This window comes from Carassius gibelio, chromosome B3 (genome assembly GCF_023724105.1).
Source record: "Carassius gibelio isolate Cgi1373 ecotype wild population from Czech Republic chromosome B3, carGib1.2-hapl.c, whole genome shotgun sequence".
In the NCBI taxonomy this organism is placed as follows: domain Eukaryota; kingdom Metazoa; phylum Chordata; class Actinopteri; order Cypriniformes; family Cyprinidae; genus Carassius; species Carassius gibelio.
The window spans coordinates 14,745,152-14,767,948 of NC_068398.1; the positions used below are offsets into that span (position 1 = coordinate 14,745,152).

At 38.5% G+C, this 22,797-nt stretch overlaps 1 protein-coding gene across 4 annotated transcripts in view; it reads right to left on the reverse strand.

Moving 5' to 3' along the window:
- Positions 1 to 22,397, reverse strand: part of tnrc18 (trinucleotide repeat containing 18) — a 61,504-nt gene extending 39,107 nt beyond the window's left edge. For 3 of the 4 annotated variants that reach the window (XM_052549780.1, XM_052549779.1, XM_052549778.1), the window contains exons 1-3: positions 22,202 to 22,396; positions 20,431 to 20,766; positions 6,375 to 6,521 (exon numbers count right to left, since the gene is read on the reverse strand). In XM_052549780.1, coding sequence (XP_052405740.1) covers positions 6,375 to 6,521; positions 20,431 to 20,641 — 358 coding nt within the window. In that variant the 5' untranslated portion in view covers positions 20,642 to 20,766; positions 22,202 to 22,396. Of the gene's footprint in view, positions 1 to 6,374; positions 6,522 to 20,430; positions 20,767 to 22,201 lie in introns of all 4 variants that reach the window. The other variant, XM_052549781.1, reaches the window with a different exon arrangement.
- Between the last annotated feature and the right edge of the window lie 400 nt (positions 22,398 to 22,797).

The window sequence follows — 22,797 nt, forward strand, 5'->3', positions numbered from 1 at the left end:
AGCACATATCTAATCTCAGTTAATCTCCCTTTCTATATGGTGATAGAGAGAAAGTCTCAGGCTACATGATATCTGCAGACTAATTAGTTTTGATTGCTACTGCCATTTCCTACAGTTCTGCCCCACAATGTGCCTAATGCAAAGAAACTTCCTGACATTGATGCAGGGTTCCCACATATTTTGTCCAGTGAATGTACATGACTTCTCAGTTAATTCATGATTACTGGAAATAAATCTTTTTTTTAAGGATTACTGGGCAGAATATAGTATGCATTTTAATTAACCAATATGAACCATTTTAACTTTCAATATATAAATGTTTCTTACATGATTTTAAATCAAATATCAATACATTCAGGAAGTCATTAATTTTTTGTTCATCAAATGTCTGAGAAACTTCAGTTAATGTCTCAGTTGTTCAGCTTTTAAATGTTAATACAAATATTTACACGTTAAGACATTTGCTGGAAACAAAAGCTGTTGAATGTGAGGACAATTCTTTTTTGAGTTTATAATTAAAACATTATTATTATTATTTCATTTTATATTAAGTATTTTATTTTATGTTTAAGTATTTGCTATTGAATGTTCACATGCAGAGTTTTGCGCATAGCGCATGCATGCGTGTGTGTGTGTGTGTGTGTGTGTGTGTACGAAGTGGAGTCAGCTTTATTAACTGTCTGTGGCTTGTGTACTGCAAACACAAACAAGCTTCATCACTGTGTCCGTCACGCGACCCTGTTCCCCTTTTGAGCTTGAACTGATGGTATGTTAAACTAAGGACATTATTAACTGTCTTTACATTTATTTTGAGAGATGAAGTTAGCGAATGCATGCGGTGTTCAGCCAATCAATGCACTGGTTCAGTTGGCCAATCAGAGCACACTGCACTTGTCAGGAAGGGGGACTTTGTAGAAAACGATGCATTTCAGAGAGGCGGGGCAAAGAGGACATAAAATAATGTATATTATTTGAAAAATGTGTTTTATGAACATTAAAGCATGTGAACATATTCAGTTACACCAAATACACAAAATAATGATCTTTAAAAAAAAAAAGCATCATATGATCTCTTTAATGTTTAAATGTTATAATCTTTGTAAAATGGCACAGCTTTTCAAGTACACGCTTAAAAGATGAGCATTATATTACGGTAAATATATTTTGATAATATCAAGTATTAGTAATTACAGTTAAAACTGGTAACCATTTATGAATGCATATTAGTCATTTGAACTGAACTTAGGAAACACGGCAGTTCTTAAACGCTGAAAAATACTGGTGCGCTTCGCATCCATTCAGAAAAAATAAATTAATAAAAATCACAGATCACCTGACGGAGAAAGAAACTCTGAAGCACGGTTCGTCGAGTAAAAATATAGCCGTGCTAAATTTATACTCCAACTCGCACACTGACGAGTAAAACCTGAGAATTTATTAGACATTGACTAATATTAGACATCATTAAGTTACCCAGAGTGAAGATTTAGTCGCATATGCGAGTGATTTACTCGCAATGTAGATGGTTGATACTAACACTACTACTACTACTAATCATTTTAAAATGAAAAAGTGGTGCTTTACCATTACTGGTTTGGTGACTGTAAAGAGGAAAGATATGCATGTTTTCTGGAGCACAGAACCATTTAACCTAGCTCATTCTTTAGGGATCTATTACTAAGGACGATGGAAGGTTACGTGTAAATGGGCTACATGTGGAGAGGGGAATTTAGCTCAAAAAGGAACAGTCAAAAAAGGAGGCCATTAACATTCAAAAGCAAAGATGCTACGACATACCCTTGCTGACATAAAAGAGAAAAACTGTTCCCTGAGGTTCTATATAAAAGTCATAGAAAAAGGCTTTGAAGGAGAGGAGGTGGTTCAAGACCTGTATTTAGGCGCAGAGGGGCTGCAAAGGTCAGAAGCAGCTGCACGAATTTCAACAGACCCGTTCGTATGCACCAGAAAGAGACACCTTTTAGAATTTCTGCCAATGTGCATCCGCCTCCACACTCTCTCTTTTCATTATCTTTATTATACATCTCCAATTTCACAAACACATCAGTATTCAAAACTGTCACCTGGACCCCAGGGACACCACAGGAAGCGCAGGAGAACATCAAAGCGCTACCTGCGCCAGCAAATCATCTTAGTCAAAGAGGGGCATTTCTTTCTGAGCAGAGTCCAACGTGTGACGGGAGCGGCAGGCATGGACGCTCGATCAATCACACAGAGCCGCCCTGCAGCCACCATCATCTCCTGCTCAGTCCAAAGGTGAGCGGACCTCGACAGCCACGCATCTGATTACAAACCACAGACCGCTGCAGATAACGGCCACAGACACATGCTCAGACAAAACAAAGGAGCGAAGCCACATCGGCCCATGAATTAAAACCAGGGAGGACACATTCCAGGGATACTCTGAATCATGTCTAAAACAAACAGAGATGAGGTTCAACCCATCACACTGTTGTGGAACACCTAGTCCTCGCAAAGATCTCATTTCACATAAATTGCATATTTTAAAGTTTAAAGACACACAAGGAGTTATCATGCAAATACCCGCTACATATACGAGCCCCGTGTCCTAACAAACGGTAACATTTCACAGTTCGCTGCAATTCATGTTTATTAATTGAACTTCAAAGATAAATCAGACAGCACAGCTTCGCTTTTTCCCTCTGATTACGGAGTATATGCAATCCTCAGCAGAGGGTGTGTGCGGTGTGCCTGATTGTTCTGCACATTTCGTGTAAAAATAGCCAAATTCCACAGCTGCTACTTCGACTTCCTTCAGTTAATAAGAGCCAGGTGCACCCTTCAGAATAAACAGGCATGTTCAAATATTTTCACAGGCTGCGGAGACCGAGTACACTTCAATGTCAGCTATTCATCACATTTCTACACAGGCAGAGAGAGGCAGGCTTGCTCTGATCTGTGCCAAGGTTTTAGACAATTCATCTGTACTCTCTCTGTGGGGACTTGAAACAAAGGCCTATGGGTACAAGGCCCTTCAACAAACCTTGTTAATAATCCACCCACGCCCTTTTACAGAGCTAGCGTTGCTTTTCTTTCGATTGTTTGGTATACATGTGAACCATTTTGAGAGCTGAAATCTCTGTCTTCTCAAAATGGCAGGGGCTGGAACGGCTTCAGTGTTGAATGAATCATCTTGCTTGAGCGTGCAAGTTTGAAGTTAGAGCACAGATAAGGCCTTGACCTTACACACTGGATAAGGTGAGGAGGAGAGAATATGAAGGAAATGTGTAATGCAACTGCAGGGCAAAATAAAGATCTCAAAACTCTGGGAAAGGAAAGTGGTTTGGTGGACAGCTGAGTTTTGGGCCTGCTGATGTAACATTGCACTGACACTAAAGCTTACATTGGTGGATCGTATACATGTACTGTGCAAACTGAAATATATGCTCATAACATTATCTATAAGGTAATGCCATCTAGCTAATACGCCAGGTTTTATCTGTATTTTTTTTTATTTTTTAAAAAAATTTTGAGTTTTCAGGAAATGCTGGACGGAAACACCAAGATAAATAAATTCTCTAATGTGCATAAAGTTTTGCTTGTGATTAATGAATAAATAAAAGTTGATTTATTTATTCACTCCGTAAGATGGCATGGGCATAAACTATGGTGCTTTATCATTTATGTTTTTATGACATTTAGATTTTTATCCTGGACAGGAACTATATCTATATTAAAAAATAAATAAATAAAATACAAGAATGATTTGTGATAGCTTTTGTGAAGCACAGCCTTCAACTGCACAAAATTCTTCCACTGCGAGAGAAAGCAGCAGCCGCGTGGGCATTATCGCTTATGGTTTGAGTTGGTGATGCTTGGAGGATGGAACAAAACTTTGTCAGAGCCATAACATGCCGAAGATGTGTGCAACCTTTTGCGTTTAATCAACATCATGTTATCAATTAACATTAAGATATTGAAAATCAATTTTTGACATTTGTGAATCAATTCCGAATCATCCACATCCGCATCTCAATGCATTACGAATCACATTTTGCCCTACAGTACAATATAACAGCAGTTCTCAATTCCAGTCCTCGCGACCCCCTGCGTTGCACATTTTGTATGTCTCTCTTTAGCCCCTTTCACACTGCCATTCCGGCAAATACAGGGGTAAAGTGTTCCTGCAATTGGTCCCTGGTCGCTAGATTTGGCACTTTCACACTGCCAGTGATGACCCGGTATATGTGCGTGCTTTCACACACAACCCTTGAAGATCCAGTAATGACACGTGACATCAGCGCGTGACGTGTAATGTACGAGTCGACAACGCTAGGCACGTTATACTTTCACTGAAGCAAGCAAATGATCTCTGCGTCAGCGCGGAAAGTGAGTAACTAACTGATCTCTGCTTCATTACAGTTTGCACATGTTTTCGTCGCTAATTTTGATCTTCCTTCAAAACAGCCAGTAAAAGAGTCGCGCGATAACGCGCGTCATCAATTCGACACGGAATTAGATCTGGCTTTTGTTCACACAGCGTTCGTCCCGGGTCGAATCCCCCAATGTTACTAGGTCCCCGACCCGGGTTCAATTCGTTAATCAATTCCGGTACGTGGTTGCTTTCACACAGAAGGCGACCGGGCAATGTTTCGGAAATATTGCGGGTCCGACGTGCAGTGTGAAAGGGGCTTAAGTTAACACACCTGATTCAGATAATCAGCTCATTAGAAGTGAGTTCATGCATGAAATGTGTTACCATTGACATGGTCCCTACACAGTGTTCTAGTGTTAATTTCGTCACACAGTTTTAATTTAGTCTTAGTCTTGTACCAAATGTCCTTTTTAGTTTTAGTCATATTTGGTCATTCACATATCTTTTTTGTTAGTCACGTTTTAGTCAACTAAAAGTCTCGTCATTTTAGTCTAGTTTTAGTCAAAAGAAAACTCAAGGTATCTTAGGCAAGTTTTAGTAGACTAAAATTATTTTTATTTTAGTCTAGTCTCACATTATTACTGATAAACATTTCAGTAAAAAAAAGCGTTTCACATATCTCTAACATTGGTTAAATGTCAATTAACTGACCAAACACATTTGTTGAAAGATTTTTGTTGAATGCAAATGTTAAATGTGTCTGGTTTAGCATGTCATTGTCACTCGTGTAAGCTTCGGGTGTTGTGTGTTCAGCAGTTTTGTGTTGGCAGCAACAGGAGTATGAGACCTGTAAGGGGCCGTTCACATGTCACACCCAAAAACGTGTGGAAAACGTAGTGCAGTCTTGTCATCGTCTCATCTTAGTCATGAAAATAAAAAAAGGTCACTGAAAAATATTTAGTCTCGTCTCGTCTGACGAAATTAACTCTACAGAGTTCATTGCTCCCTACTCCCTGAGCAGGGAATATCTGTTGTGAAGTTTACTTCACTTCGGAACATTCATTTGCAGATTTCATATACGTCTGTAAATAAATACAATTAAAATTCACATCTGGCACACTTCAATGCACTTTAAATGGAACATATACATTTGCATGGAATCATGGCGAAATATCCTGTGATGTCCACTTCACAGGACACTTACATTTGAATAGAACAAATGTTTGAAGTCATAAGAGAGACATAAAAAAATGTGCAGAACAGGGGGTCGCGAGGACTGGAATTGAGAACCGCTGCAATATAATATAAACAGCACTGTTATACAAAGAGCCACCATAGCTGTAGTACTAATATATCTTAAGCTCTGTCGAATCTCTTAGATATTAGATATTGACTATTAACCAACACAAGCCATTTCAAGAAAGGAATTGGTTACAATTACGTTTCAGCAGAGCGGCTGTCAAATGTACATTAGGATTGCAGGGACGAAATTGATTTTTTATTGTCTTTTCTACAGTCGTTGCACACCATTCACACAAATCTAGTTTATTGACTTCAAAAGAGAGAGAGGGTAATCCATCGAAGACATCAGACATGACTGCATATTACACATCACTGTCCGACAGCCTTAACCAGCCACACACACACACACACACTCCCTTTCCAAAAACAATACTGCACCTTTATCTCCTCAAGCACAGTCCACAGCACATGCTTGTACTTCCAATACCAAGTCGATTTCCATTAACTTCAAATATAAGGCTGCCTAAAAGACCCTGTGGGTCATATAGTAGACAGTGTTTTTTTTCCATTAGCGCATCCATGCGGTCCTGCCTGTCACCCAGACCTCTGACTATAGCCTTTGTCTGAGTTTACTGATCTGCCAACAAACCTAATCGTTAAACCCAATACGTTCAGGCTGCCTCGTGCAAATGCAGCTCTCGCCTCGTTTTAAGGGCTGACATGCTGCTATGTTTCTCCCCATTTCTTGCAGGACAGATAGAAAGGCTGTGGTTCTTACCTTCATGAGGGTGAGAGGTCCAGAACTGGGCCATTTGCAGGCTGGCTGGGTTTGGGGCTCGGAAGGCCGGATCCGACGACCCGTGAGCACTGGAGGCGCTAACGTACCCGCCGAGGAATGGACTTGAGGCACCTGGGAAGGCATCACCTGCAAAAGACAAGATCAAACGTTTGCTTATGAAGTGACAGAATAAAACGAGGCTGCAAAAAGTCCATAAGCGCTGTCATTTGATATGATGACATTCCACTCAGGAGAATAGCCTTGGCAAAAGTGGAATGATTAGTCTGTGAAGCTCTGCGGTTTTCTTTTGAAATTCAGGAACCGCAAACCTGTTTCTATTGCCGGATGGCCTTTTAATTCCCTTCAAAAGAAGAATGTTTACTAAGAGGCACAGAAAGACCACAAACACAAATTGCTTTTGCTTGTAAACAAATGTCATGAATAATTATTACTCATCCTAAATGTTATGTTAACTGTCATTACAATAGCCACCAGATGTGCAGCTTCAAAAAGGGGGAATGTCTAAATAAAAGCATGTTTTCATTTTGCCAGCTTTGACATCGGAGCGAGAGACGACACAGAGACGTGTATTGGTATTCGGTCCGCTGCCTCCTTTGAGCTTTCAAAGTCAAACTGATAAAAACAACAGCGATAGAATCTGCAGAAACTTTACAAATGTTGACTGTAACGACTTTGGACAGGTCACTGAAATTCCACGGGAACGGATACATGCTTAAATCAACAAAGGTCCATCTATACGCCACACTATCTTTTCAAGCATGACGTTTAAACAACAGGGACAGCATGGAAATTAATGAGCCCTTCCCCCCAATTCCTCTGATACGACTGCTCTTCGTTCCCACATGCCTTTCCTCAATTCAGCATGGGAGGAGCACTTCACACTTATTACTCAAACCAGAGATGGATTCAGACACACTTTCACAGATACACACACACACAGCACTTCCTCCTGTGCTGCAGACACCTTGGCACAATGGGTCCATTTTTTGCATGTGTAAATAGTGCATTAACATGACAAGAGGAGGAGGAACAACAAGGCATCAACAGCAACATGGGCCTTTTGTAGTAGAGGTTAGCATGCGATTAACCTAGGAGGGAAGCAGTCTTGCTCTGCTGATGAACCGTTGGGCCATTGTATTGCACATCGCTAACAGCAGATGTGAACCCTTTGGACTACATCTAAACATTAACCACAGGAGAGATTAGACCTCTGGAGTGGGTGCAAATGGAGGAGAGCAGAAAGCAGAGCATGAGGAGATCCATACTTGGGAGACTTGGTAGGTTATTCTGCAAGATGAACACCAGAATCTAAAGTGTTTGCAATAAAAGACATTTATTGATGAGAATGGACAAATTATTACAAAAAAGTTCATCTAAATGAAGGCTTGCAAAAACACTGGGCCCAAACTCTAGATCTATTGACTTGGGCAGGGGTGCATTTCACACTCGTAAGCCTTTTCTTCAAACACACAGCAAGGGCACTGTCTCTTTTTTTGTTTTGTTGTTGTTGACAATTGGAGTCTAGTCCTATAACGCAAAGAATGACACATTTAGGAGACACATCTAATCCAAAGCAAAGAATGGTACATTTTTACCGCAGGGTCATCCTCATCTCAGGAGTGCAATGGTTATTGGGTAACTCCTTAACTGTCCCGTTAACGGTTCACTCCTTATGTGGTTTGAATGTAGAACCTTTAGGATTACTCTTTAACCACTATGCCAAAACAACTTTGTGAAAATGATACTTGTTCATCAAGTATCTTATTTCAAAATAACAAGCTTTTATATTGAGTTGGGCAAATATGAAACTAGGTCACAATTCAGCCAGAAATGGTTTAGGAATTATTCATAATTATTTCCTGAAATATGCTGAGTACTGCAACTGGAGAGTTTCTTGAGAAGTCTCAAGAACTGATCTTTTTTTAAATAAAAATAAAAAATAAAAAATAAAAATAAAAATAAAATCAGGCACCTATATTTAGGTCCAGTAATTTTACTCTAACAACAAAAAAAGGTTATAAGTGAGTCATTGAATGCCTTGTTTTTAAAAATGTCCAATGTTATTTTCATAGGAGCCTTATAAAAATACTTCAGATGTACTTAGAGGTTTTTGCATCTGAAGTCTTCATTTATTATTGATCCAATAGAAAAGGGGTAATATGAAGTCTGCAAAGTAACAGAAATGAACAGATGTTTGGTAGACTGTCTATTAAATAAGCATTACAGATTTGTATACCATGTGAAGTTTATTGAACCAAAAACAGCCATCTTTTAAATGAAGGAGGCTTCAAGAATAACTACACATTAATAGAATGGAACTCATGAACAAATAAACAAGACACGTATTAGTGAACACTTCTTAGTTTATTCTCCACAAAATGCATTTGAAAAAAAAAAATCTTAATTCTCGGATCGATGTAAAGGAATGAATTTTCTCATGCCTAGTCCCTATTTGATGTTGCAATGGGATCTGGATCCATTCAACCCAAGAACATTAATGTCAAGTACTGATATCAGGCAGTCAGACTAGCTGGCATTCATCTTCATCCCAAGTAGTAGTGTATATTTATTTAATGCCATGTCAGCATCTTAGGCTACTTTATTATCTTTCATTGCAAAAACAATAAAAAAAAAAATACAATATAACAAATACAATAAAAACCAACAAACAAACAAACAAAGTTAAGTTACACAATGTGTTTTTTAGATAAAAATTTCTAAAACTTTTTCTGCCAAAATTAAACTAAATAACTCCAATTGAGTTCACTTCATAGAAGAGTTTAACATACATGAAAAGCTGGACAGTCCAATAAAATATGTTTGACAGGAAGGTGAATCTTGCAGAACATGCATCGAGTGTGGTCTTCCAGCTTCAACCCAAAGGTGTTCATTCAGGTTGATTTCAACTCCTTCAAAAAGTCAGAAACATCTTGGTGTTTCCTTTCCATATTCTAGAGCTTGAGGACAATACTAAAATGTGAAGATTTGAAAAAAGTGGTATCTTGTGATGGCTCCATATCATATCCTAAAGCTTCTCAATATGGTCCATTTCACTCTCATTGTTTGTCTATGGCTGTGTACTTCACTTTTGGGTGCGGCTGGAATGACAATTTTGTCCAGACATTTGGCAATGCCAAAATGTTTTGGCTGAGAACAAGTTTAAATTCATCGTTTCTGTAGGGTGAATGCTCCACTCGAAAAGGAATCACAGTGATGTCTGCACCACGGCCTGTAACACAAGCAGCAGCTCCTGTCAAATAAATAAAACTAAACCTCACAGCCAGCATCGTGTCTGCGTGCAGTTTCCGAGCGCAGTGTGACAAACACAGGACAACAGCAACCAAAAACTGTTGCCCTGATCAGTGCCGCAAGATCGTTTTTTAGAAGTACGTCCAAGTAGGTCTCAGTGGGAATTTACAAAGTCAGTTGTTTCACATTATCTCTTAAATATTCATATTCCATCTGCAAACATTTCCCAGTGCCGTATAATCCCTCTGAACCCAGAGTTTGCAGGGCATGTTAATTGTTTCCAATCACTCAGCTTTATAGTTCATAACTCACAGTCGTCAATCTCAGATGCATGAAAAAAACAAGTTCAGTAGGTCAGGTATAGTTTGATTCTTTAACATGAGAGTTTTTCCAGAAGGATTCCACTATTTTCCTCCTCCAAAACAACGGCCACCAATGGCCACTGTCAAAGACCAGCTGAACAGGACACAGGAATTTCCTAATTGCTTATGTTGCTCAACTCGTCTGCAACCCAACGGGCTTTGCGGTGAGCTCTCACAATTCCCCTACCAACTCCCCTCAGAATTTAAGCCAGGCCCTTAAAAACAATTCAGAAAGAACTGTTGTAAATTAGAGAAAAGAGACACTAATAAGAATAAGAAAACGGGACCATTAAAATACTCAGAGCCACTCTTTAACGGTTCCTTTCAAAGCCCACCACCTGCTCTAAAAAACATAAAGAGCACTCCCACCCGACAATAGACCACATTATGATAGACATTACAATGCTGTAGACGTAAAGCATGCTCAGCAGACCAATTCACACATCAAGGCGAAACCGGATTTAATGTCACTTAAAGCAAAGACCATGACAGAATTACAGAAGTATGCAAAGCATTGCGCTGCACATGCAAAAAAAAAAAAAAAAAAAAAAAAAAAAAAAAAAACAGTTTAATGGTGAAATGCACAAAGTTAAAGTACTGTCTCTTTTATACCTAAAATCAAAATTATATGAGGGCCCCTCACCATTTTTGTTTCTTAGCATGATAAGCATTTCCACTTGGAAATGTGTTAAAATATGGAAGTTGGTCACAATTTATGTCACGCTGACTTTTAATGTGCAGACAATACTATATTTAAAAACAATACTAAAACTAAGTAGAACAACAGGCAACAATTAGTCTAAAATAGCAATATTGTTTCAATCAATGGAAACATCGGTTTGTCAACCAATAGCTAAAGTAGCTATATTTTTAATCATACCCACACTAAACACTAGATCTTATAATATCATCCTCAACTTAAGGGACACAGCTTCTTAAAACCTGGACCGGGAATTACTCATTTTAATCTTATTGTTTGGATACCCACATACATGACAGAAGGGCAAAAATCTTTGCACAAAATCAAAACCGAGCTCTAACAAGGTCCTTGCTAGTTTCTGCAGTTAAAAAGAAAAAAAGTTTAAGTGCCAGTTCCTTTTTAACTTTTAACCCTACTGGTAGCCTAATGATTATGGTGGAAAACAGCTGTTCAACTTTTACTACTAGGCTACCAATAAGATTTAAACCCCATCCTTGTTGAGCAAAGCAACACTCACTTGGTGAATGCATACATTTAAAAAAAATTTTTTTTTATCGCTTTCTGATGTTTTGGTAGTTATTTTTGCAAGCATTCCTATCCATTAAGCTTGGCACATTTTAATGGCGCGATGGAAAACAAGTAATTTGGGATTCTATCTCAGCTCAATCCATCACCTGCAAAGAAAGAAAAACATGTCAAAAACGTACCAGTGGCAGTTCTAACAAGTCAACCTGGATCTTATACAATGCACTGAATTCCTGCACCTCACTCGCACTGCAGGGCTCAAACTGAAACTTTTGTTCAGATGTTTTGACAGGAAAAGAGTGACAAAATAATTGCTGCCTATAGTGGTAAATCCAACGTACTGAGGTAATCTTTGTCTAATAAATGAGCTTCTAAGTGTCAAGTTTAGGCGTCACTGCCTATTCAACTACCAAGCCTACAACTGTGTTAAACAATGTGTCTGGGCAGCAATTTATCCGAGAAAAAACCAAGGATTATACATGGCCTTTTGTTGTACACAATAGTGAATGTTTGGTTTTGCATGCAGAGTTTGTCCTTTAGTTTGAGCAGAATAATATGTACTCATAAAAGCACATGGGAAGTAAATATGATTCAGGACAAAAGGTACTTCTCTTTATTATTTAAACAGAATTGATATACAAAGACTCAACTGAATCTATAATCTAAATAAAGTATGTGTTCTATTGCTGTCAGAGGATTTTCCTTTGAGCTCCACCCAAAGCCTGATTGGTTACCAGGAGAAACATGAGCCAGCAATAGAAAGGTCAAGCACATTTGTGACCATCAACATTCAATCCTTCCTTTCAAGACAGAAGACTGTTAAGTGTTAAAGTTACAAAAGTAGCATGTTAAGGGGGTGCCAGGAGCCAGAGCTGTGACCTTGCAGCCAAGGAATGATGTGAGCGTGAGATGAAGTTTAGCAATTTCTTGCCCACAATGAAACATGAAAATAAAGAATGCAGCATGGGATAAAAACACAGAAGCAGCTCTGTATTATGCAGCAGCTTTTTTGTTACCATCTCTACTTCAAACAGCTATGCGATGTGACGTACTGCCCCAACATTAATATCTGCGCTGAAGAAAAGCTGCTCATCACCTTTTCATTAGACAAGAACAACACTGTACATCAGTGGCACGGAAAATTAGGCTTTGTGTCCAAATTCAAGATCCCACCATTCCAGAGATTACACAGGGTGCTGTGATTTCACCTGACCCTTTCATCTTTCCTCAGACAAATTAGCACATGACGACAAACGCCGCAGGAGAGAAAAAAAAAGGTTCCTCTGAATTATTATTATTATGAATACAAACGTGAAGAGCTCATTAACACATTAGCTGATCAAATTTCTATAATAGATATCTAAACAATAAAAATATAACTATTAGAATTTACCAGACAAGTAAAAGGCAAACATTGTAGACCACTGGGAATTTCTTTAAACTGCAGCTTCACTACAAATTCTAGTGTAATAAAATCCAATTCAAGACAAGATTACTCAATGTAAAAGTAGTTACTTTACCTAAAACTGCACATTTAATGAACCACAAAAAACCCCTCTAATAATCCATGTATTCATTTAGGAAACTAAATGCGTACAACTGTGTGCATTCTGTAAATGTTTGCCACGGCTGGGCAAGCCAAAATAGTATGAGCGTCTTCAGCACTTTGTGGCAGGCACTGTAACTGGAGTCTGATATGAGAGCAGGGCTGCAGTGCTGGCTTTCATTTCACATCCTTTGTTAGCTTTTCAGAGGCACGGCCTAATCCCAGGTCAGGTCACTGCTATCCTGTGTGGCCCTTCCCCCGGCATCAACTACCCCATCCTCATGCAGGCCGGCCTCGACACTGCCCTTTGGCCCCTCCTTCAGACCCGTGTGCACATGAAGTCTCAGCAGCTTCAGCTCAGAACACTAATGAATACTGCACGTGACTCAGTGTGCTGTAAAATGCCATTATCAGCCTATAAAATCATTTTTTAGATACCAAATTATAAAAGAACTTCCAGCAAAGCAATCACTGGACCAAAGGTTTGAAAATCAAACCTGAAGAAAATCTGGAAAAAAAATAAATTAGCCAACATAATGTAAGTGAACATATCTGAACCATAAAACGATATATAGTAATATAATGCAGAATTCTTTAGAAAAAAAAAAGATTTTGTTTACATTGTGTGTACTGTATATCTATTATGTATATATAAATACATATGTATTTAAGTAATTAAGAAAATTTTTTTTATATTTTATATGTTTTTATATACACACACACACACACACACACACACAGTATATGAAACATTTTCAAAATTATATAAACAAAAACTTATTTTGTATGCTAGTGTCAATTTATAGAAATTGAGAATTTATACATCTTTGGCAGAGATACAACTATTTGAAAACCTGGAATCTGAGGGTCAAAAAAAATAAAGAGAGAAAATCACTTTTAAATTTGTTCAAATGAATTCTTAACCATACATATTAATCATCAAAAATTAAGTTTTGATATATTTAAGGTAGGAAATTAACAAAATATCTTCATGTAACATGATCTTTACTTAATGCCCCAAAGATTTTTGACATAAAACAAAAATCTATAATTCTGACGCATACAATGTTTTTTTGGCTTTTGCTACAAATATACCCCAGCGACTTAAGACTGGTTTTGTGCTCCAGGGTCGCATATAGACACTTAGTATAGAGACGTAAAAAAAAAAAAAAAAAAAACCCAGTAACGAGGTGATAAAAGTAGCTAGCAATAAATGTGATGTAAAATCGGCTAGCTATTTCTGTTTTGTCCTTTAGCAAAGACAGCCATATTACAGAGCACAGACATCCTGTAGTTTTTCTAGGCCATGAGGTTCTGCATCACAGAAACTTGATCTTATCAGCCTTCCAATCACTTACAGTCAAATTACATTTTAATAACATTTTTCCCCACTGCCATCACTTCTTGCAGATGTTAAATCGAGGATGTTCCATTTCCCACCCTTGCTGTACAATGGAATCATCATTCTAAAGGGAATTTTGTATTAGTTCCTGGCACTCCCAGTTTTTTTTTTAGCAGCATTATGAAGGAAGACTTAAGGATCAAAGGTTCAGAAAGAAAGAAGAAAAAAAAAAACTCAAAATCACCCGGACACTTAAAACAGGAAAAAACACAGCTGCAAACACCCTCCAGCGGGACCCCAGCACTCCTCATAAAACACATTCACACGAGCATGTCTAACAGCAAGGACAGTTTATTTCTAATGTGCGCAGGGCATAACCCATGTAGGATGAGCAAATGGGGTCTACGCGCCAGGACACTAAACACTTTATGTTTAATTCAGAGGAAAGTCAAGGCTGCAGGACGTTTACCCACATCCTCCCCCTCCTGCTCTCTTTCCATCAATCCCTGTGCTCCCGCCATACCACTCAGGACAAGAGGGGGTTGGACTCCCGCATTTTACCATTCACCCTTTCAGCAGAGCTCCTCGCCTGTCACAGTAGATCACAATGAGGGACAGGTCTCATACTGTCTACTACGGCCCGCTCCTGGCCCACGCTGCAGGCGGACCACAGAGTAAGTCCCACTGCCATGATACAACAGGACAGCACCGAGGAGGACTATCACACATTAATTCGGCTCTCGTTGCATCCCGTTGCTACAATCACTGATTTAGCTCTTTCACCCTCCCTGCATTTTTTAGGAAGGTTCCTGTAACCTTGAAACCTCAGTGTACAGAGCGGGAAAGGATAACACCTGGATGGCAAAGGAGGCCAATTTTACAAGTGGCTTTCTGACCCTAAAAACAGCCTTCAGGTTATAAATGAGGGTTTGTTCCCTTCCTGATTTAGGCAGCGCAGCCATTTCTGTAGAAGCCATCAAAACGATGCTATAATGTACAGCTTATTAAATGGAAAAAGCTGAAAAGACAAATGTAACAACGGACACGGCTCTGTATACACACAACCTGCTGTAACAACAGGAAAGACAGTTCTTTAAAAATTGAAAAAATTCTAATAAAACCAAGCTCCCATTTGGGGTTTTAGGAAAAAGAGGGTGCTCAAATGGAATCAATAAAACAAACCCCAAAATCTAGAGGGGAGTGAACCACGTGGAGGCAGTCATTCCTATCTTGAGGCCAAACACCAGGGTCCTCGATTAAAAACAGCCCATAAACCACCAGCAGGGCTGCAACCCCACGATCCTCTGATGCGTCATATGAAAATCAATCAATCATACATTCCAAAAGGCAGCGCACTTCAAAGGCGTATCAAGCCAAGATTTGCATTTTCCCATGATGCACGGGAACCCTGTTAAACGAGTGGGCTGAGGAGGAGAAAGGCACGTTTCATGCATTACATTTCAGCATGTTCAACAAACATTAACATCCCCCTATTAGTAAAGCTATAACAATTACTAAGGCGAGCATTACTAATAAAAGACAAGGAAGTAAAAAATAATGGATGCTTGTTCGGTCTGAACAATAGACAATCACTGACTCAAGGACAATGAGAAAGGAAAACCCATCGACCAGAAAATGCAGGTCAGAATGAACTTGGTGAATCATTCTCTGTGGTTCAGAAAGCCATATAATCTTCAGATTAATATCCTTTGAAAATCTCCGAACATGTCAGCCAGAACACAAACAATGTAAGCTTGTTCTCCTTCATCCTTCTTCCCAGCAACAGAAAAAAACATGTTTATTCTACTGTCCCTAAACTATAGCATCATAGAAGGTGAGTATATCCATCTAGATCCATCGCTTTAACGACACTGATATATAAATTGTATTATATAAAATAATGTTGTCGAGATGCAGCAAAGTACTATGCATAACAGCATATTCCTTTTCAGTGGGATGTTCAGTGTTAAATGTGAAGACCAGCAGATGGGCAGGTTATGTTCCTATAAAACACTCCCGGATTCATGTTTCTCAAACCATCTCTTTAGGCTCTCAGCATCCACTGCCCTTTGGGTGATGATTCATCTCATTTCTGCTATGTTTACAGGTCTGTTTTAAAGTGCTGCAGTGTAAATATCAAGAGGTGTTCAAAACATCAGCTTGAATCAGCTGATCTTTAGAAGTGAATCAAATGAGGTAAATGTAAGAATCTCTAAGAATCTAAACCGTTCAATTGAGAAAGCCATTTATACTCAAAAGGAAAACGTGCCTCTGATTAAAAACAAAACTGAACATTAAATACAGCATTTAAGGAAATGACAAAAAAATACACCATGTTACATAAGGCAGACAGAAACCTTAACCATATATTCGAAATTAAAACAAAATTCCAACCCCATCAATTAACATTGATGATTTACAGTTCATAAACAATGTGTGTGATGCATAGGGCCCTTGTCAGATTGCAGAAAAAATGGTTGTCATTAAGACAAATTACAGATAAATCCAGTGAAAAAAAACCTCACTTCCTATATAAATGCTCTGCAACCACTGCTCAGTAAAAGACTTTCCATAAAAGCAAAGCATTAAAGTTAAGGGACAGAATGTTGTCACTTTGAAATCCAAGAATAACAGCCATCTGGTGAATTGGATTCATGCGTGAAATTTTTGGAACAAGTGTTCAATGTTGTACATGTTTGCTTCACAAGCTGGTGCAAAAACTCCAAAAGGTACACCCACCCCTTTCCAAAAACAGAGCCACACTTACACTTCATTTAGCTTGCTCAAACATCTTCAGTTTAAGAGACAAACAATATTACGAACTAAATCACTAGTTTGTTCACGGTTCTATCCTCGCCACAGCTTTTTTCTGGACAATTCTACAAAGCCTTACAGTATCAAACAGTGGCAGGTAATGCAGTATGACGAACAGCTGGGTGAAAACCAGAACAGTTTTGAAGCTGTTGGGAAGCACACATATGGCACGAACTGAGATTGCTTTCTTTTCACCTCACATGTAAAAGGCCATGCACACTACATTCAAGACTCAAATTATATATTTTCATATACTCCACATGAAATCCCAGGCATGAGGTTTTGTTCACATGCCCCTCAAGTCTCTCACCATGTGACTTGGTTTAATTCCAACAAACCAGAAGCCACCCTCCTTGTTATCTAGGGCTGAGAATGGGGTTCAAAAGCAGCCTTCCTTTACAACTTCAACATGTCCATGTACAAAGTGCTTGAAAATATCATTTAAAAAGTTCACTTCCCAACATTGTGCCCTGTACTGAACGGTGATCAAAAGTTACAGTGCACTTACATGCTGCTCTTAACTCTTCCAAAATCTACAACTATACCGTTCAGTAACTAATATATCCAGTCACAAAAACAACATATTCCAGAATCTGGTGAACCGGCAAAACAAGAGACAGAAATCTGTTTTCTCTTTCAAAGACAGGAAATTTGGCTATTGAACAGTTATTATTGGAAAGAATGGAATGTTCATGAGTCATTCCATAAACATATGATGTATCCGCCACTCATTACAACTACGCATGAAGACCATATGTGACCCTGGAGCACAAAACCAGTCTTAAGTCGCTGGGGTATATTTTTAGCAAGATCCAAAATCCAAAAATACATTGTAATGGTCAAAATCATCCATTTTTCTTTTATGCCAAAGATCATTAGGATATTAAGTAAAGATCATGTTGCATGAAGATATTTTCTAAATTTCCTACAGTAAATATATCAAAACTTAATATGCATTGCTAAGTACGTAATTTAAAACAACTTTAAAGGCAATTTTCTCAGTATTTAGATTTTTTTTTGCACCCTCAGATTCCAGATTTTCAAATCATTGCCTCTCGGCCAAATACTGTCCTATCCTAACAAACCATACATCATTGGAAAGCTTATTTATTCAGCTTTCAGATGGTGTATAAATATAAATTGTATTAAAATGTACCCTTACGACTGGTTTTGTGGTCCATGGTAACATATATGAGAAAAAAAAAGTAATTATATACAAACAAATACTTCAGTGAGAAGTCAGGACCACTTGCAATGAGTGCATTTTAAAATAAATGCATTTATGTAATGTTCAAAAAAACATTTCTCACAGAATTACAAGGACACTGATTGGTAAGGTTAGTACCACAAAAAAAAAAAAAAACATTGCCAGGTCAAAATAATAAAAGCACACATGTGGACTGATAAACAGAGCGCCACATGCCCTTTGAAGGTCTTGTTTCTACTGATTTCTGTTCACAAGAAATTGCCAGATAAAGATAGATGTGTATGCACACACACACACACACACACACCACAGAATGCATTTTTTTATTCTTTAAAAGAACTAGATGACTCAAAGTACTAGGCAATAATAATAACAAAACAATCATCTTAGATAATCATCAAATAAGGGTATGGTGCTATCAAATGCAGTGACAATTTATTACACTACCCAAACCTTATCAGTATAAATCATCAAATAACACTGTGTAAAAATGTCCTGGTAGTTGAAGGTTAGGGTGAGGCCAATAGAACTAATACAGCTCTCTCAGCTAGATCTACACACAAAGTAAAATTGTGCCTTTCTTTAGAGATTTAAAGGCTCTCTTTGACACCTGCAGAATGTTACATCTATCTGAAAAGGGAAAATTCAAGAACTTCATTATTCACCATATAAAAAGATATATATATATATATATATATAAAACAATATACCAGTGATATAACACAGAATCACTTTTTAACAGTTTACAACACTAGAAAATCACTGATTTTATTCCACAAACAATCCAAGCACTGTTGTCATTAATGTCATGATCAACTTTGATGTAGATGGTGGTTTGTTCTACATTTGTTACAAATAATTTGCATTGGGTCGAGCCCCAGGACACAAGACAGCTATGCTACACCGCATCATTAACGCTGTTTGGCAGTCATTCGTTTAATGAAGACTTACGTTTTAGAATTTTCAACAACTATTACAATAAACAACAACTACTGTGTTATTTTAGCAACACAAGCTGCAACATTCATTTCAATTACTGCATCTGACAGAACCCACCATTTCACAATAATTGACTGAGACCGTAACTACAGCCTCAAATCTACTAGTTGTAGAAGCACATAATACACCAACAGTTCTCTCTCTAAACTCAATATCCTCACAATAAAGCTTTTTTGCAGTCTTTTATACATAATGTTTTTATCAGCATCCAATTAAGCACAGTAAAAAAAAAATGCCCCAACGCCTATAAGCCACACAAATTAGTGAATAGTTCCTGAGATTGACATTTTCATTATATTTCAAACTTTAAAATAATTTGTGCAACACATTAGTAACCTTATAATGACCACAACATACAGATCTATGTTTCTTAATAAAAACAACTAGGCCTGCTAAAAAAATATAACTAGATCGCATGAGCATACAGCATATGCTACAAATGAATCCAGCTATATGCATCTAAATAACATCATAACATTTACAGAACGAATTGTAGTATCTCAGCAAACATAATTTCCCTTTAATATACCGTGTAGACTTTTAAAGAGTATTTCTAAACACAGGGGTCAGACACTGTGACTTAACTGAGTGACAGGGAAGGCAATACTTCACTCGGAAAGAGCAATAATTGTAGTGTTTGCCCCAGCCAGAGAGGGGGAGTGATGGAAAACAAACGGAGCAATTTCAGTCATGAATCTATATTGTCGATTTTCATTGGATGCTAGTTTAAACATTAGGTCTTTCGCCCAAAATACACCTCGTGTTTTACTCAAACAGCTGAAGAATTCAACGTGCGCCAACACGCATTACTTTCCACGTTTCTAGCATTTTTCTTTTAGTGTTGTTTGCGAGCGAGGAGAGAAGAAATGTACGGGTGATTTGAGAGCTGATACTGCACTGCTTTTAAAAACAACTGTTCCCATAAATGTTTACGAGTAGCCTACCTCTGAACGCCAGTGTGTTTGTGTTTATCTGTGATGCGAGTCCTGTTTTGTGAACCGTACAAGACGAATCATTACATGTAGGCTATTTTATAGGAGTATTTGCGCACATATACCATCCGCATAAAGTTAAACAGAAGTCATTACTAACACTATTAAACAGCATTAATTCCTCCCCACGTTTCCGTAAAGTCGCGCCAAGCGACATAAAATGTAAAGATCTGAACAGCACTTCAAGATCGTTTACAAAATGCTAAAAAGTAAGAAAAAAAATTGACTTGTGTTTTCATGTTGTTGTTTTTTTTTATGATTTAGCTGAAATTAGGAAAAATAAAGAAAACTGCACTTACTGTGGTGAGAATGTAGGTTCATAGCCGATGAGAGATATTTTCCCGTGTGTAGAGCCGCCGGGTGCCCCGCGCCCAGATGACCGGGAGACGGTGGCACTCTGCCGGCCGCAGCGGCCGCGCCGAGCCGGTGTGACTCCAGGGGCAGCCCCGAGAGAAGGGGCGGCGGTACGTGCACAGATCTGGGGGGTCCGAAGTCTCGGCCATCCATCATCCACAATGACCCAACTTGATCAAAGAAACAGTCCGATCGGGTAAATCCGAGTAAGCCAGTCTTAATGGCTATAATGTCCCTAGAATCCAAGGCAAATTGGTGTCCTTATCCGGCATTCTGCCGACCTACAAAAACAAAGCAGAAGCAGAATAGTCTCGATAGACGCGGAGCACCACTGAAATTAATCCAAAATCACACGGAGACGAACACGAGCAGTGCTGTCACATAATGACGCAGTTTTAATCTCAACTAAGTTACGTTAGATCACTGGGAAAAAAAGAGAAAAACCTTTTCAAGTGCGAGCGGTGAGAATGCAAACCAACATCAAAACGTTTAATATCACTCGCGAAAAGTCAGTTTTAGGATAAACAGACGGTAATGCCTCTCGTAATCTGTTTGCAGTTTGTGGGCGAAAATCCAGCCTTTTGGTGGAGATTTGCCCTATCACTCGCGCAAAGTGGTAGGTTCATTCAAATATATTATTGTTCGTATGCATATATATATATATATATATATATATATATATATATATATATATATATATATATATATATATATATATATATATATGTATGTGTGTATGTATGTAAACTGTCAAGAGCAGTCCACTCGTGCATGCTATAGTAAAAAAAATAATGGTATAAAACGGACGAATGAAACAACCACCACCACTGGAGAACGTATAATGTCCAAACCTGTTATTGATTGTACAACAATTTTATTTTATTTTCCTTGCTTCTTGTAGGTTATCTTTTAACGGACTGTATTACTGACCTGTGCAGAAACGTTTCTCTGCAAACCAACCAACCAGGTTTATCTGCTCCATCTACACCAAACGGGCGACGACATAACGCATATAATGCTGTTTTATTATCTAGATTAGTACATTACAGCGGTAGCATCCCGTTAAACTAACAACTAATGTTACATGCATGCAGACGCAGTTTCAATCATGTAATATCTTGCTGAACAGTAGCTTCCCACTGCAGCCTTATCGTTATATTAGGCTTAAAATAAATGGTTAATGTTACAGAACCACGATTTGATGAGGTGGTTCCCCTTCTAACTTTCAAAATATGATTACATGTAATGTTATTACTTTAGTTATTATTTTTATAACAAAAACATTTACACAATGCCGTGTCCAAACACTTGGGCTTTTCACATTGCAACTTTTAGTAGTTTTGGACGTTACTGCAAATGTCGAGATTAAGTAACAGGCATCAAAACACGACTGAAAATAATGTCGGATCTAAAGTTTAGACCCGCGCATGTTACACAGCCATGCTTCATGATGGAAACAACACCAAACTGATCGACAGCCACGTTTCAAACTTTCCCGTTTCAATTTCCAGCAAGAAAACTTTTCCGCCCAAACGTTAATTTGTTGCGAAAACATTGCTCAGGGAGTTGCAGATACAGAAGTAGCGTTACTAAACCTTGCAAGCCAAACTATCCCCCGCCTTTTCACCGCGTAAACAGAACATTATTTTTTTTTAAAGTGACTTCACAAACATCATGTTACTGTGTATCGCGGAATAATAGCTGGCGACGTCTTACTTGAAATGGTGACTCAGTTTATAAAATCCAGTTTCTTCGCAAAATCCGTGAGACGTGTGGTGGAAAATTTCTTAGACTCCATTTACAAACCATCCGTAGTTACGCAGAGCGAAAGCACATACGAGGGGGAAGGCCCTGTGCGCAAACCACTGTAGCCTATCTCTCCGTAAACTCTTCTGCAATGAAACAAGCATTGTTTAACAAGCTCCGCCTCCGCGAGTCTCACCCGACGCGTTCCACAACGGAGCATCTGATTGGTCTACAGAGGTGTCCGTCAGCTCCATGTAAACGCTTTGGCTCCTCGCCAGCTCTATAGAAGCAATTATGGAACATGGAGGGTGAACTGTTTCAAGCCCCCCTTCCTTCGAGACTTGAATGATCAAAACAAGCGAAGAATTTTTGGAGGGCAGTTTCAAGGCCGCTCAAACTCGACTCATTAAAAAGACGGATGCGGACCTGGTTATAACTCAATGAGCACACACTACATCAGTCCACTCTCTAAAGCACTCAAGGTAGGAGTTGTAGGCCTGCTTTCTAGATCAGACCAAGCGATTTTGAAGCTGAGACCGGGGACCGCAAGGGGGACAAAATAGTAT